The sequence below is a fragment of the Vigna umbellata genome, chromosome 1, assembly GCF_029865625.1.
Source record: "Vigna umbellata cultivar VRB3 chromosome 1, Vumbellata_1.0, whole genome shotgun sequence".
NCBI lineage: Eukaryota > Viridiplantae > Streptophyta > Magnoliopsida > Fabales > Fabaceae > Vigna > Vigna umbellata.
In genome coordinates, this window is record NC_142165.1 from 42,537,124 (window position 1) to 42,551,641 (window position 14,518).

The 14,518-nt window shown below is 32.5% G+C and overlaps 2 protein-coding genes across 2 annotated transcripts; both read right to left on the bottom strand.

Annotated features, from left to right (window-relative positions):
• Nucleotides 1-1,147: 1,147 nt before the first annotated feature.
• Nucleotides 1,148-6,404, bottom strand: LOC124824195 (Transmembrane amino acid transporter family protein). Its single transcript, XM_047296579.2, has 7 exons — nucleotides 6,246-6,404; nucleotides 5,887-6,117; nucleotides 4,195-4,292; nucleotides 3,174-3,360; nucleotides 2,663-2,793; nucleotides 2,352-2,588; nucleotides 1,148-1,964 (listed from the first exon to the last, which is right to left on the bottom strand). Exons 1-7 carry the CDS (start codon nucleotides 6,328-6,330, stop codon nucleotides 1,575-1,577), a joined length of 1,359 nt encoding a protein of 452 aa, XP_047152535.2. The 5' UTR covers nucleotides 6,331-6,404; the 3' UTR covers nucleotides 1,148-1,574.
• A 1,996-nt stretch (nucleotides 6,405-8,400) lies between these two features.
• Nucleotides 8,401-10,970, bottom strand: LOC124824194 (high mobility group B protein 6-like). The gene is made up of 9 exons (XM_047296577.2): nucleotides 10,534-10,970; nucleotides 10,195-10,314; nucleotides 9,816-10,087; nucleotides 9,600-9,705; nucleotides 9,437-9,502; nucleotides 9,162-9,332; nucleotides 8,958-9,058; nucleotides 8,788-8,872; nucleotides 8,401-8,696 (listed from the first exon to the last, which is right to left on the bottom strand). The coding sequence occupies exons 1-9, from the start codon at nucleotides 10,903-10,905 to the stop codon at nucleotides 8,583-8,585; spliced, it is 1,407 nt and encodes a 468-aa protein (XP_047152533.1). The 5' UTR covers nucleotides 10,906-10,970; the 3' UTR covers nucleotides 8,401-8,582.
• Nucleotides 10,971-14,518: the final 3,548 nt, after the last annotated feature.

Consider the following 14,518-nt stretch of genomic DNA (forward strand, 5'->3'; position numbering starts at 1 on the left):
CCTTCATTTACTCAAAATCCCTACCTCACTTCCTCTAAAATGGCCTAAAATTGACCCTAAAGACACTTTATTTCCTTTCTAACAGTACTACCACAGGATTTTCACGCCAAAACAGTTCCAACATACCCAATTCCATCATTCTAAGTCATTCCAAACAGTTTATAGACATCAATCACCAAAATCACATAACACACACTTCCATACATGCATTTCAAGTTTACTAGAACCAAGTTTACTAGAACCAAGTTCATGCTTCCACAACATACCATTTCAAAATTTTATCATGCATTCACTCCACACAGTAAAATCAAGAATAGAACTAGCTCCCCTTACCTCTAGTGTAGACAACCGAGCTCAAGTAGGAACCCTAGACCACTTGCTTGCACTCTCCAAATGTTAGAATCACCTAGAAATCATCAATTGATGATAGAAAACGAATCTTAGAACCAAATAGAAGCTAGATTACGGAAGAAAACGAAATGGGTTGCATGCATCAAGTTCAATCACATGCTTACAACCCTAGGGCACATGAGAAAGGGGGTTTTCTTACCGGTTCTGATTAGAGAAAAGGATCGACTAAGAGCAAGACCCGCTACTTTGTGATCGTTGGGGCGGCACCTAATCGAGAACTTAATGGTTCAGTGTGAAGAATGGAAAGGGAGAAGATATAGGAGGAGGAGAGAGCTTGCAGGAAGAGGAATGGTTTCTCAGACAAGAGGAATGAGTTAAAAATCAATGTTTCAAAACTAATGTAATTTTATTTTAAAGTACTCAACCTCTCATCTTTTGCCACTTGTCATCCCTTTTTGCTGACTCAAATCCAAGTCCTTACAATATCTCAAATTAAGTATTTGAATAGAATATTTTCTAATACCTGTTCGAATTAGATATTTTATCGAAAAATCAATTATTTATTTTTCATAAATCCTTCGGAAATTATAGATATAAATTATATAAAACTAAGGTGAAACAAAAATGTAATGCAATAACTCTAAATATTATCAAAGTTTGAAATTAGATATAAATTCTTAAAGATTTATTAGAATACATTAAATGACAGTGTAAAGGCATTTTACTTAAGATGATTTCTAATTTGATAACAGAACAAAACATTAACTCATAATGTGTCAATATTAAGCACTTCGCATTGAAGTTTTAAACATAATATTTTGATGTGATTTATGCCCAAAATCAAACTCTAAACAATTTGTAACCAGTTTGCAAATCTTGGAGGTCAAACAGAGAACCAATTAAACAGATTGTAAGGTGATTTCGGTTGATTGGATCTTGCCAAATGTACCCATATAAGAATACTTGCAATTTTCATCTCCAACTCCGATTTTACTGGATATGCTAGTGTGGGCTTTAGAACCCGGTAACATTACAAGATAAAAGTCCTTTCTTTTTGTAACCATTTTTTATCTTCCCACATTTTTCTTGCACATTCTAATCCACCACGGGGAATGGATTCTCTACTATTTTCTTAAATAAACTTTTGTTTGTTATTTTGAAATTTACAAGCTCTCGTGAGATTAGTGCATGTTACATGTTTCACAACTTGAAATAACTTTTGGTCAATCCACAACATCACTGCTGAATAGCTTAAACTGGTTGGCATCAAGAACCAATTTCCTTATGGAAGAGAATGCACCCATGATTCCAGCACCCGTGAACACCACTATAATTGAGAGGTTGATCCAGTAAGTTAAGGATGATTTTGGAGGCTTGTATGTCATGTTGTACATAAGCATCGGCAGAATGAAATCCAAAGGGATGAAACCAACAGCACCAACCACACCGTTGATGTCTCCAAAAAATGGCAACATGGCTGCCAAAAACCCACAGCATATCATGTAAATTGTTCTGAGAATAATGCGAGGAATGAGATTTCTTTTGGAAAACATCCCCTGCCTCACATCAGCTGATTTCTTCTCCATTATCTCATAAGCAACTTGAGAATAAACCTGTCATAATAATATTGGGACAGACATTATTAAACCTTTGCTCATGACAGTTTTGTTCATGCTAGTTCGTTAGAACATTAGTTTGCTGATTTTTGTAATAACTACTTCAAATGGTTAACATGTTTACACCACATAGTCAATCTCCACATGACACAGCCAGCTTTTTTAGCATACAAAGGTTGATGAAGATTGGCCATAATATTACTGATTTGAAACTATGTAATAATTTCTCTGTATTTAAAGCGGTTTTTAATTAGTTGACATGATAATATATCAAAATTAAAGTCTTTGTTGCCCCTAAAATCAAGAGAAGGAACAAAATCAAATAGAATTTTCGGTGATTGCTCAATCCTTGTCAATTGCCCTTTCCATTTACAGAGAGCTTACCAGGCCAATGGCAAAGAGCTGAAGAAGAACAAAGGTGATTGCAAGTGCAAGAACCCAAGTTGGGGTCAAAGAAGGTCCACTATCTGGTAGCAGACTCTTTAAAATGTTTGAGTTGGATTTGTTTCCAAACACCCAATATCCAGAAACTGCTGCAGAGTAGAAAGTAAAAAAAATTGCTGTATAACACATAATAAGGCCTTTTACCATCTTCCCAGTGGCAGGGGGAGCCAGAGTTGCCTGTATTTGCAATGACAAGATCAATGAAACATCCAAACAAATTATCTAAACTTAGAAAGAGGAACATTAGGTACTTGTATCTCGGGTAATATGCCATTCCCAAATATTGCTGCAAGTATGGAGAGGGACGTGAAGGCACTGAAGGCCCTTGCAGACTTCTTAGGTTCTAAAGAATAGTCTCTTGGAGGGGCATTTTCTGAAGTACCTGCAACATTAGGTTGGAGTTTTCTGACTTCATTACCTTTGTGAGAACTTAAACATTCAGCAATGTTTTAGTTAAAATTCTATTATTGTCTAGTTAGCATTTGACATCAAATTCTAAATTGTTTCAAAGTAACAGCAATGCACAGGGTCTGTACAATTACATTATAGTGTCTACCAGAAAGACAAAATGACTGCTAGTAAAATTTAAGTTCAATAAAGTTGTTCAAAACACTCCTTATGTTGGCCATTTAGTTAAAAGAAGGAGGGTCTAAGTGAATTGAGTGAGAAGTATTTAGCACAAGTATTATGCAATCCAATTGCAGAATTATGATTTCAAATGTTTGCACTTGTAGTAAAAGTGTAATCAAGGGAAAATAATACCTGCATGAATACAGGCAACAACCACCAGTAAGGTATAGCCAAGGGCGAAAAGTAGTGAACACAAGTTGATGTGTCGCAGGGAATGGAAAGAAGGAAGCTGAGATAAAACTATCATTACCACTGTCACCATTGCTATAAAGTGGTACAATTTGAGGGATCCATGAACTGAAATATTGGAGTACATGATCTTCCACGACAGAAAAAAAAAACAGTCAATAAATTTTTCAAGTTAAAAATTAGAAAAATGAAATACTTTAAAAGTTGACACGGATATTTAATACTCCCAATAATCATATTCTCTTAAAGCAAAACACACAGCAACAGTAAAAGATAATGCAGAAAAGGATCCTTCTAGAGTTATCGTTTCAGGCCAGAATGCATATCATTATGACGTGTGAACAAAATTGCCTTCATGAACCAAAATTTCAATCTTTCGATGAGCAGAATGCGTGACTCAACAAATCACAATCATCTTCCTGTTGCGTTTGCACCCACTTAACTCTTAGTGAAAAAAACAGTTCAATAATCTGCAATTATTGAATTTGTACATTATCATTTTTCTCTCTCTTCAATGAAACTTTGTTATTTTCTCATTGACTACCCTATTGGCCTTTTTCAGTTTGTCACACACACTCTAACTCAACACTTCGGCTAGACCCAACCATGGTTACTTTAGGTTGAGTTTAAGTTTTGAGTGGAAATTTCCATGAGTACTCATCCTCTTAACACTTTAGATGGTACATTTTTATATATGGGAAGCTGGGATCAGTTCAATAACTTACGTATGAGTTAAGAACTCTAAAAAAAATCCAAAATAGTTAGCGACTTAACGTTTTCGAGTGCAATATCTAATTGAAAATTTGCTGAAATGTTAGGCGTGACACAAAAAGGAATAAAAGAGCAATCAGATGGGAGTAAACGAAACTCATTGGTATATAATAACACCAAGTATACATAACTACAAGCAGTTGCTATCATTGGTATAGTCTTTATAGTTTCTTTATATAATAATAAATATAACCTCAAGGCATTCACCCGCAAGCAAGATTGCTCCAACGCCAACGCCAGTGTTGATTGCCGTTTGAATGAAGATTACAAAATAAAACATCCATCCTGACCCTGTTACAAATTAATACATATTTTATAATCTTACAAAAATTAATAACAAAAATACATAAAATATATACCTTACATACACCTATGATGATGTAACCTCAGAAAATCTTATAGTCTCAATTTTTATTTTAAGGAACCAAAAAGATAGAAAAAAAAAACTCGTCATACATTATTTTGAGGTATAAAATTTATTGTTTTTTTTTTTTGAAAAAAAATGAAAGGAATTCAGTTGAGTAATAAAAAATATGTGTGTAAGGGATGGATATATGACTCTGGAAAGTCTTCACAGGTAAAGACCAAAATATAATAAAGTGAATCAGAGCAAAATTTCATTTAAAAATTGTAGACACTATATTATCTTAAATTTTCTCATTTGATCTCATAAAGAAATTTCAATTTGATACAAAGATAATATCTCACCAAACTGGGATGAGTGTACAAATTCGGGCCACAAGTATTTTGTGGGCAAAACTTATTTGTACAAATTTATGTAAATTAACTAAATATAGCCCGACACCCAAATAAAAGAAACAAAACAAAAGGCCTTGAAATACTAAATAAATAATATCAAAATGTATTATTAGTCTTCAAAATTAAAAAAAAAGTTTGACTGAAAACTACCAAACTAAACTTATTTAATCATAAATGTTTCAACACGTGCTATATATATATATATATATATATATATATATATATATATATATATATATATATATATATATATATATATATATATATCATACAGTTGAATATATATATTAATTTTTTCGTAAAACTGATTAATTAGTTTAAAAATATTAAATATTATCTAATAATGTAGTAATGGTCAACCTAATGAATTAAAATCAATGATACTCTCTCTTTTTTTAATGTCTCAAAATTCAACAAGCAATAAAGATATTTAAATGAATATAACCTAAAACATACGGATATAATTTACTTTTAACAAATAGGGGAAAAGAATCCCATAAAGAGAGAGAGAATATAAAGAATAAAACTGACAAAATATAAGAGTTAAAACTCTTGTATTAGTTCACCATTAAGATCATTTTAAATTGGTCAGAAATCTCTTTATTTAAATTAAAATGTTTGTACATAAGCAATCATTTTAACTAAGAACCTCACACTTCAAGCAAAGATTATTAATAAAAATTAATAGATTGTACAACATATAAAAAGAACATCATTCTGCAGATAAAAAAATAAAAAAAAAACATTCAAAATTTGTATTTTATAATTTTTAATAAGAATCGGTGTCATAATCTTTTTATATGGTTAGCTCAAATCCACTAGTGTTTAACCTCAATTTCATCTAGAACTTTCAGCTAAGTATTAAAAAAATAGATATATCATGTGGAGTGAACGTTTAACATCTCAACGCAAAAGAAGGGAAAAGAATAAAATTTAAAAGGAAATGATTTCAGTATTGAAAAAGTCAACAAGAGAATTACTAAAGGAAAAAAATCTCCACAATCAAGGAAAATGAGGGAGAAACAATAAAGACTTGGATATGACAAGATTAATTAAAACGAAGTCGACATAAGAAAAAACAAAAATGTAGATAAATTGCACAAAGAAATTCTTATAAATTAATCACCTAAAACATCAGCGGCTAGTTCTCGGAAACGGATGTGTCGGCGACCGGATTTTTCACAGTAATCGAGAACTTTGGACATGAGGAAATAGGAGTAGAAGGTAACAACTCCCATGGCCGTTAGGCACAAGAATCCAAGTCCCCACCCTAATCCTCGGAACGCGTAAGGCAGAGTCAGAATTGTTGGTCCCACGATCGCGGTTGTTAGGTGGAACCCCGCGTGCCACCACTGACCTGTCAATTGTTGAGTTCTCAGAGACTTTATAAGCCATGCATGGATGTGGTGGCTACTTTGGTTTAACAGAAACCAATTTAAATTCATGAATTCTGATGTTAATGGTTGTTGAATCGGAGTTATTTACCTTTGGATTGGAGAACGAAAGCAGCTCCGGCATCTGCATCCTCCTCGTGGCGGTTATGGATATCGGCTTTTGGTGGTTCCGTCATGGATGAACTGGCCGTGAGTTATTAACTAAGGAAGAACTAGAATGAAAGCTATACGTGAGTGGGTGTCTGTATATATATTAGGTCAGTTGCTACCCTATTAATTTAAATTAATTTGTTCTGTAGTTTTTTTAGATAAACATTATTTAAGATGAAAAAACTATTATTATTTAAAATAGGATAAATAATTAATGAAGTAGGATATATTTTGTTTTCATTATAATAAAAAATTAAAATTATTTGAATTTTGAGTTAAAAGGATTGGATATGTAATATTTATTAATTTCTATATGTATTTATTAAAATAAAAATTAATATTATGTGTAATTAATTTAGAAGAAATTATTTTCTGTTAACATCATGTAATGTATGTGAAAACTTTGTAAAATTAAAGATAAATTTAAACCTAAAACATGGTAACATAACATTAAGCAGATTAATAAATTAATTATCCATATAGAATAGATCAAATAAGTAAAGATTCATAAATATATACTATAAATAACACAGTTCACAAAATAAGTTAATTATGTTTATTATTGTAACTGTTGTTGACGTATATTTTTATTCAATTTCAAAATATTTTTTTATAAATATCTCCTGAAAGTCACATTTGATCTTGTTGAAACATTTAAATTTAAATGTTAAAAAATGTTGTGAAGAGTTATTCAACTGGTCTTTGTATAGTATTTTCAATCCTGTAACAATCACTAAAAATTTTTCTATCCAAAAAATAATTTATTTTTTAGAAAGTTTAAAAGTAATTTTGTTATAATTAAGATATTTAAAAGAAATTTATTTATATTAATTAGATTCACTTTCCAATGTATTTATGTATTTTAGTAACCTACAGTTAATAATTAAGATATTTAGTACTTAATTAATTGATATTATGACAACAAAGAAAAATGTTTGCTTATGGGTAAAAAAAAGAGAGTTTACCATAAATAAATATATTGTTAGACTTATGGATCCCTTGTTTTTGAAATTTTTTATTATAAACGGTTATCCTTTTATAGTAAAATGATGTAAAAGTGTTAATATGTATTTTGTTAAAAATAAAATTGTAACTCAAACTCAATTTTATAAAATTAATTTATCGTGCCATTTACATTTTAATTCAATAATAATAATTTTTCTAATTCATAGTTCTGCCGTAAAGTTTTAATACAAGTTCTATTTTTCAATGATTGGCGTATGAAAACTAGGTTGCACGCCATTGCACTCTCATAAAGTTTAGTTGGAAAGTGACGGAGTATTCCTTGTTTGTTGTTGTGTACACACTTTCCAAATGTGTCGTCTTTCAGATTAAAAAATTAAACAATTAAAAGACTATTATTTTTATTTTCACTCTAAATATACTAAGTGTTAATATATTTTTATGCCCATGAATTATTTTTAAATTAAATAGTTCAAACTATGGGTCTATCCAAATTTGAAAACTTTTCTTATTTTCCTCGTTTCAACTTCTCATAAAACCACATTAAACCAAGTTGTCACACAGTCTGAATGTAGATGTTTGATTTGACTAAAATATTGGTCTCTTTGAAAACCTAGAAAAGAGTCCACATTTGATGCTAAAAAACAATATTATAAAAAATGAAAAAAAAAAATGTTTTGTTTGTGATTAGGCATCTGGGTAGGCGCACCCTAGATACATCATGTTACAGAGGATCGCCAGAGGTGATCATAAAAGGCAATGAATTGCATCGAAAGAGGCACTGCACAATAACACTCATAGAAAAGTCAAAGGTTATTATTAGCATTTACGGCTCATGTTTGTTGAAAGGCCTTACTCAGATACTACCTCTCCCAATCTATTCAATGTCGAAAGTGATATTCCACATGGGTGATCACAGAGCAAATAACTGCTAATTTCCATTTTGTTTCTTGGAAGAGTTAACTTGTAAATTGTAATACCACAAACGTTTAAATTTCTAAGCAAAACATGATTAGGGAACCTAAGTTTGTTAACAAATGAAAAACAGCATGAATCGCGAAGAGATCAACTGGGTCGTCCATGGTTAAGAAATATTGCCAGGAGTACTTTTATATCTTAAAATGAACCAGACATGTTAAGAAATATTGCCAGTAGTACCTTTATATCTTAAAATGAAGGAGACATGATTGTTGGATTTTCTTTACAACTCGTGTAAAGAAAATTACAGTTGGAAACGGACTAACTAAACTTTAAAGATAAGCATATTCAATACAATTTGAACATGCACAAGGAGAATTTTTTTTTTCTACATTCATTATTCGGTTTTTGCAGGAAGAGATTTGTTGTATTCCTCCATCTCCTTCTTGTACAAGTCCATTGCATCAGAAGCTTGGCTATTCCAGAATTGCCTATCTTCCTCACTCAGTTCCTAATCAATGATAACAAAATCAAAATTGAACTGAGTGTTCTAAGCAAAACCAAAATTAAATGTGGAACACGGCTATGCTGCAAATACATACCTTCCACTTCAATGAGACAAGTGCATTAAGGGTTGATGCGTTGATTCCTGGTCTTTCATCTTGTAAAGTCTTCCTAGCTTCTTTACTGCTCACAGAGTAAAATTTCAACTTACTACAACACAATAAATAAATACTTTCTCAATTTAGTTTAACTTGCAAGTTGAAGATACCCGAATAGGATGAACGATGATGGAGGCCTCTTAGGCCTGTTTGGATCAGAATTCTTTTCTTCCTTATTTTGTTTCTTCTTCTGAAGATTCTGTTTAGTTTTCTGCAACAGGATGATTAGCATCAGTAAAAATACAAGGTGGGTAATAAAAAAAATGAAGAACAAGGGTTTCAAACTGATAGAGAACAGAAGAAAAAGAAAATACCTTGATAATATTATCAGTTTTCTCCTTCTTCTTCAGCAGTTGCAGAGCTTCTTGTTTCTGAAGTTTCATATGCTCCTCCTCCTCCTTCATGAGGTGGGCAGCCTCCTCATCTTTCTTCTGCTTATACGCCTCCATTTCTAAAGCATATTTCTCTTTGTTCTTCTTTGCCATCTGAGGGTTACAAACAAGACAAGTTGTAATAAATAATTAATCATTTAGAGTTGAGAGACCAAATGAACAAAACCTCATACAGTTGAGAGACCAAATGAACAAACCTCTTCATAGGGTTTCTTTTGTTCCTCTGTCATGTTTTTCCACTCTTCGGCTGTGATCTTTGGAACCTGAATAAAAGAAGTAACAATTTATGTGTGTTTTTTTTTTCTTTAGAAAATAGTCATGGTTAATGAACAAAAAATGGAAAAAAGCCCTCGCAATTACCTCCAAGAAATTCTTGTTTTCAGCAAGAAGGGCTGCTCGCCTATCATTGGTGAACAAGAAATAAGCAGACATGGGGTGCTTTGGTTTCAATGGATCCTTCTCTTTCCTGGGAAGATCCAATACGAACATCACATCAATAACCAGACAAGTTACGAAGAGAAGTAATATGCACAAACATTATTGTAAATGGTCCAAGAGGGATTATTTAAAATTTACTTGTTCTTCTTGGTTTCTTTTTCTGCCCCTTGTTTGAATTGCATGTACTGTTCAAGCAATTCCATGGCAGTCCTCTGTTTCTGCTCTTCTTCAAACAACCTCATTGCCTCACTCTCACGCTTTTCCTTTGCAATCACTTGCAAATAAGCTTCTTTCTCAGCATGATATTTCTCCTCATAAGGCTTCTTCTCCTCTGCACTCACAGTCTTCCATTTAGCCCCCAACATGTTAGAAGTTTCCTTAAACTCTGCCGCTGGGTTCGTTTTCTTTATCTGCACCAAACACCAAAGACAGCAATACATTAAAACCATTGAATTCAGGCGAAACAAACAAAAGAAAAGAGAAAATAGAATTATTTCAATCAATAACTCGGTTTTACCTCATTCCATTGGTCTTTCATCCACAAAATATAAGGTGGAGAAGGTCTTTTCTTCTCAGAGCCGCCTGCTTTCTTCTTCTTGTCCTTCTTTGTTTCATTATCTTTCATCACAGGCAAATTCTACACATGTAGGAAGAGAAACACCCACATAAATAAATAAAAAGAAAAACACAGGAAGATAATAAAAACCAAACCTTGAGAAAAAGGATATTCAATCACAAAAAAAAAATACAATGGATCCCAATTATCCATAATTTTCTACAACATCAGCTATCCCTGAACATATTTGAAGACCGCGATAAAATTAAAATATCTCTACAAAAGATGAACTGCACTCACCATAGTTGGTTTAAACTCCTTCAATTTCTGCAGTTTTTTCAGCTCAACTTGAAGCTTCTCTTGTTCACGGCCACGGTTTTGGAGCTCTTCATCCTTCTGCTTCAGAGCTTCGTCTTTGGCCTTCAAAAGCTCTTCAGTCTTCTCCTTATCCAGGCGCATCTGCTGCAACATTTCCTGCATCTCTAGCAATTCTTTCTCGAAAGATTGCTGCTTCTTGGAATCTTGTTTCGACGAGGGTGAAATTGGAGTCGCTGAGGACTCAGAAACCTTACCGGCAATGATGTTGGTCTCGTTTGTTGATGGGGTTTTGTCCTTCAGGACCCTTCTGCCCCTCCCCCTCTTCGTGGCTACAGGAACAACTGTGTCACCCATCGATGAAACAAAAGAACACCGTGAAAGAGTTGTTTCTGAAAAATTGTTCTAAACAGTGAGTTTATTTGGAGACAGAGGACGAGGTCTTATGTAGGATAATTGGAGCAACGGTCGGAATTTTCAAATTTGAAAGATGGGGTGCGTCTCTTGATTTCTCTCTGATTATTTGACCGTTTTTACCATGTTTGGAGATATTTTGAATTTTTGAAAATCCACATAATTAATAACTATTAACTGGTAATTTTAAACCAGTAAGGTAACTATTTATTATTACAAACATAAAACTTATAAATGGATTACTGCTTGGATTTGAACCTTTGAAATGAATGGCTGTTAACAACATGAGTTTGTTATTGGATTACTGCTTGGATTAAAAAACATCAATGGTACTTTTTTTTTTTGTAAAATTGTTAACAACATGAGTTTGTTATTCCAAATGGGTCAGTCTTATTTAGAATTTGTCTTATATTCAAAAAAACATTATTGTAGATCTTTGAGTGCTTTTATATTTTATTATTTTATTTTTCAAATCTATATAAAATAAATTCAAATTTATTAAAATTAAGAAAATAAATTAATCAATTATACAGTGACAAAAATAAAATTTTTGGTGTATTAAAAAACCAAAAAGATATTAATATTAATCTTATACACACAGCTGGAGTCCTAATGTCCAAATTGCTACACCACTTTCTCCATTTTATAGGAAAAAAAATCATAGATTTAACGATGACCTTTTTATCAGAAAAAATTACTTGTTTTAAAATTCCACTTCTTCATGTGACATACCCATTCGGTATGTTTAATGTATACTATTAATTTATTAATTTATACTGTTAATTAAAAAAATCACTTTTTTAATATGTATATTTTTTAATTTTACTTTTTTAATTATTTTATAATGAAAAAAGTATCTTTTTGATTTATTATTTTTTCAAATTCAAAAAATTATTTATTAGTGAAAACATATTATATGCATATCTGTTTTTTTTATGATGAAGAAATTTAATAAAATTATAGTTATACAAATAAGTATAATTATTTTTTATAATTTTATTGTAGATCATTTTTATTTTTTTAGGTAATTTTTTTATCATATATAATTACTTTAATTTAAAAAATGAAAAATTAAAAAAAATTAAAAAACATTAAATTTAAGGATGTAACATCCCAAAATACAGTAATCACTATAATTCAGAATTAATTACAATTAACAGTAATCACAAACAGTCTTTACATTAAACTGGATTAAAAAGCCTAACGGCATCAGTACAGAGGACGCGTGTAAACGCATACAATGAAACCAAGAGTGAACGCTCTTAAATATATAAACTAACGTACACCAAAATACAATCAGAGATGAATAAGACTAACGGCCTTTCAAAATAGGTGGCCGAACGTTATAACTATGCTAACATATACAGCCTAAATCAAACGAGCACTCTAAGGCTCGGCCTTTACTTCAACTTCAACCAGATTGGAGTCGTCCAAATTTTCTTCTTCCAGCATTGCTTCAAGGGATGCATCACCATCTGCTCACATCCACAACGGATGATCATTGCATTTGACAAGACGGACGTACATATACAAGAGACAACACAATGGAAATGCAAGGGTAAGCTTATAATATTTAATTTATACAATCAACACATACAGTTACATTTCTAAACACACATACAGCATGTGATTCATCCAATAATAATCATAGAAAATGTAATATAAGACAGACCGTCCGGACTGTATGAACCATGTAGTTACAAGCGTCCTTGCACCCGAGTGGTGTAGTAACTGATCATTCCCCAGCTGCCACTCGAGGTTAACCCTATCTGCCCGAAATACTCAATGGACTAGGGTCTCCTGCCATTCCCACGCATGAATACCCCCTTCTACTTGAAGAGGCGTATCACGGAATATCAGGATGGACTGCGAGGCTTAACTTATCCAGGTTCATACTTTACCATTCAATATTTCACACATCTGAGACGTTCCTCCTTGGAACGCTCGTTAAATCCACTTCAAATGATTCATTCAAAATATCATTCACCCATAATAACAAGTTCCCTTTATTCACATTCTCATTCTCTGTTCCATTCTCATATTTAACAACAGGCATCCTTTAATCAAATAAGAACGAACTTATTACAGTGCATTTGACTTCACGTTTCTGAACAAAAGAAACGAACAATAGTCCACTTACGGACGTTAAGAATACTAAAATAGTTTAAATGGGATTGAGTTTAGAAAATCAGAGTAATACTTAGAAAATATTGAGTACAAAGACTTTAGGTTGAATTAAGAGAATAAATATCTTACAGAATAACTTAGATAAAGAATAGCTTAGATAAATAACCAGAGAAGTTAAAATATAGAAAACAACTCTTACTGTAAATGAACGAACGTTCAGAAATTTACTTTGGACGAACGTCAATTACGTTCGCTCAGAATTCAATAATAAGGACGAGCGTTCAGTTTGAAACCGAACCCTGCTTTGGACGAACGCTAGGTCAATGACCGAGCACAAATCAGAACGAACGCTGGATACAAACCGAGCGCTATTTAGGACGAACGCTTCGGTGTAAGACCGAACGCCAATTCAGACGAACGTTCAGTATAAGGGCGAACGCTCTATAGAACGATCGTTCGACATAAGGCCGAACGACATTAAGGACGAACGCTCGACATGAGGCCGAACGTCACGTATTTATAAAGTTTCAAATATTTATCTAAACTGAGCTGAAACGAACGCTCATTCACTAAATTGGGGACGCTCGTTCTCGAGCAGAATTCATTCCAAATGAACGAATTCCAACTAAGTTATTTTAATGAAAAACCGAACGGTCTATGACCGTACAGTGACGAGCGTCATTCATAAAAGGGAAGATTAAAATTCCAGATTTCTCAAACTTAACAGAATTTTCCAGATTTCATTTTTCCAACTTTATAACATTCATTCCAGATTTAATTCACCTTCAACATCATTATCATACAGTTTCAATATCCAAATCCTTCCAAATATATCATAAACATACTCCATTCATACATAATCAATTCCACATGCTTTTTAATCAAGATCAACAACATATATCATACATAAAAGTCAGTGTTCATCCATAACAGATCAATCAAAACCAGAATTCATATCAGATCTCAGTAACCATTCATAACAGCTCAACTTCATGAAATTCATACATGCACAATAACAATGATCATCCATACAACTCAAATCTTATATTCTTCATTCATGCAACTCAGATCATTCAACATACAGTATAAATTAAACATATAAGCTTCCCTTACCCGGATTGAAATTCAAGCTTGTTCTAGATGTATAAAAATGGCTTCGTCCAACTACGTTTTGCTTAGGATTCTTGACTCTTCCAGAACCAAATCTAACCACAGATTACAGAACACTTAGAATACCAGTTTGCATGCAACTAAAACTCTATTTTTCCAGAACCTAAGGACGAACTACGAAAGGGACTTACCAGTGTCAGTCTTTGAAGCTGTTCGGTCCAATGGATAGCTCTTAGTGCAGTGGGTGTTCCTACGGTGCTGAAAACGTGATTGGAGAAGAAACGTAAGGATTACAGTAGAGAGAAGTTTAGGGTTTTTA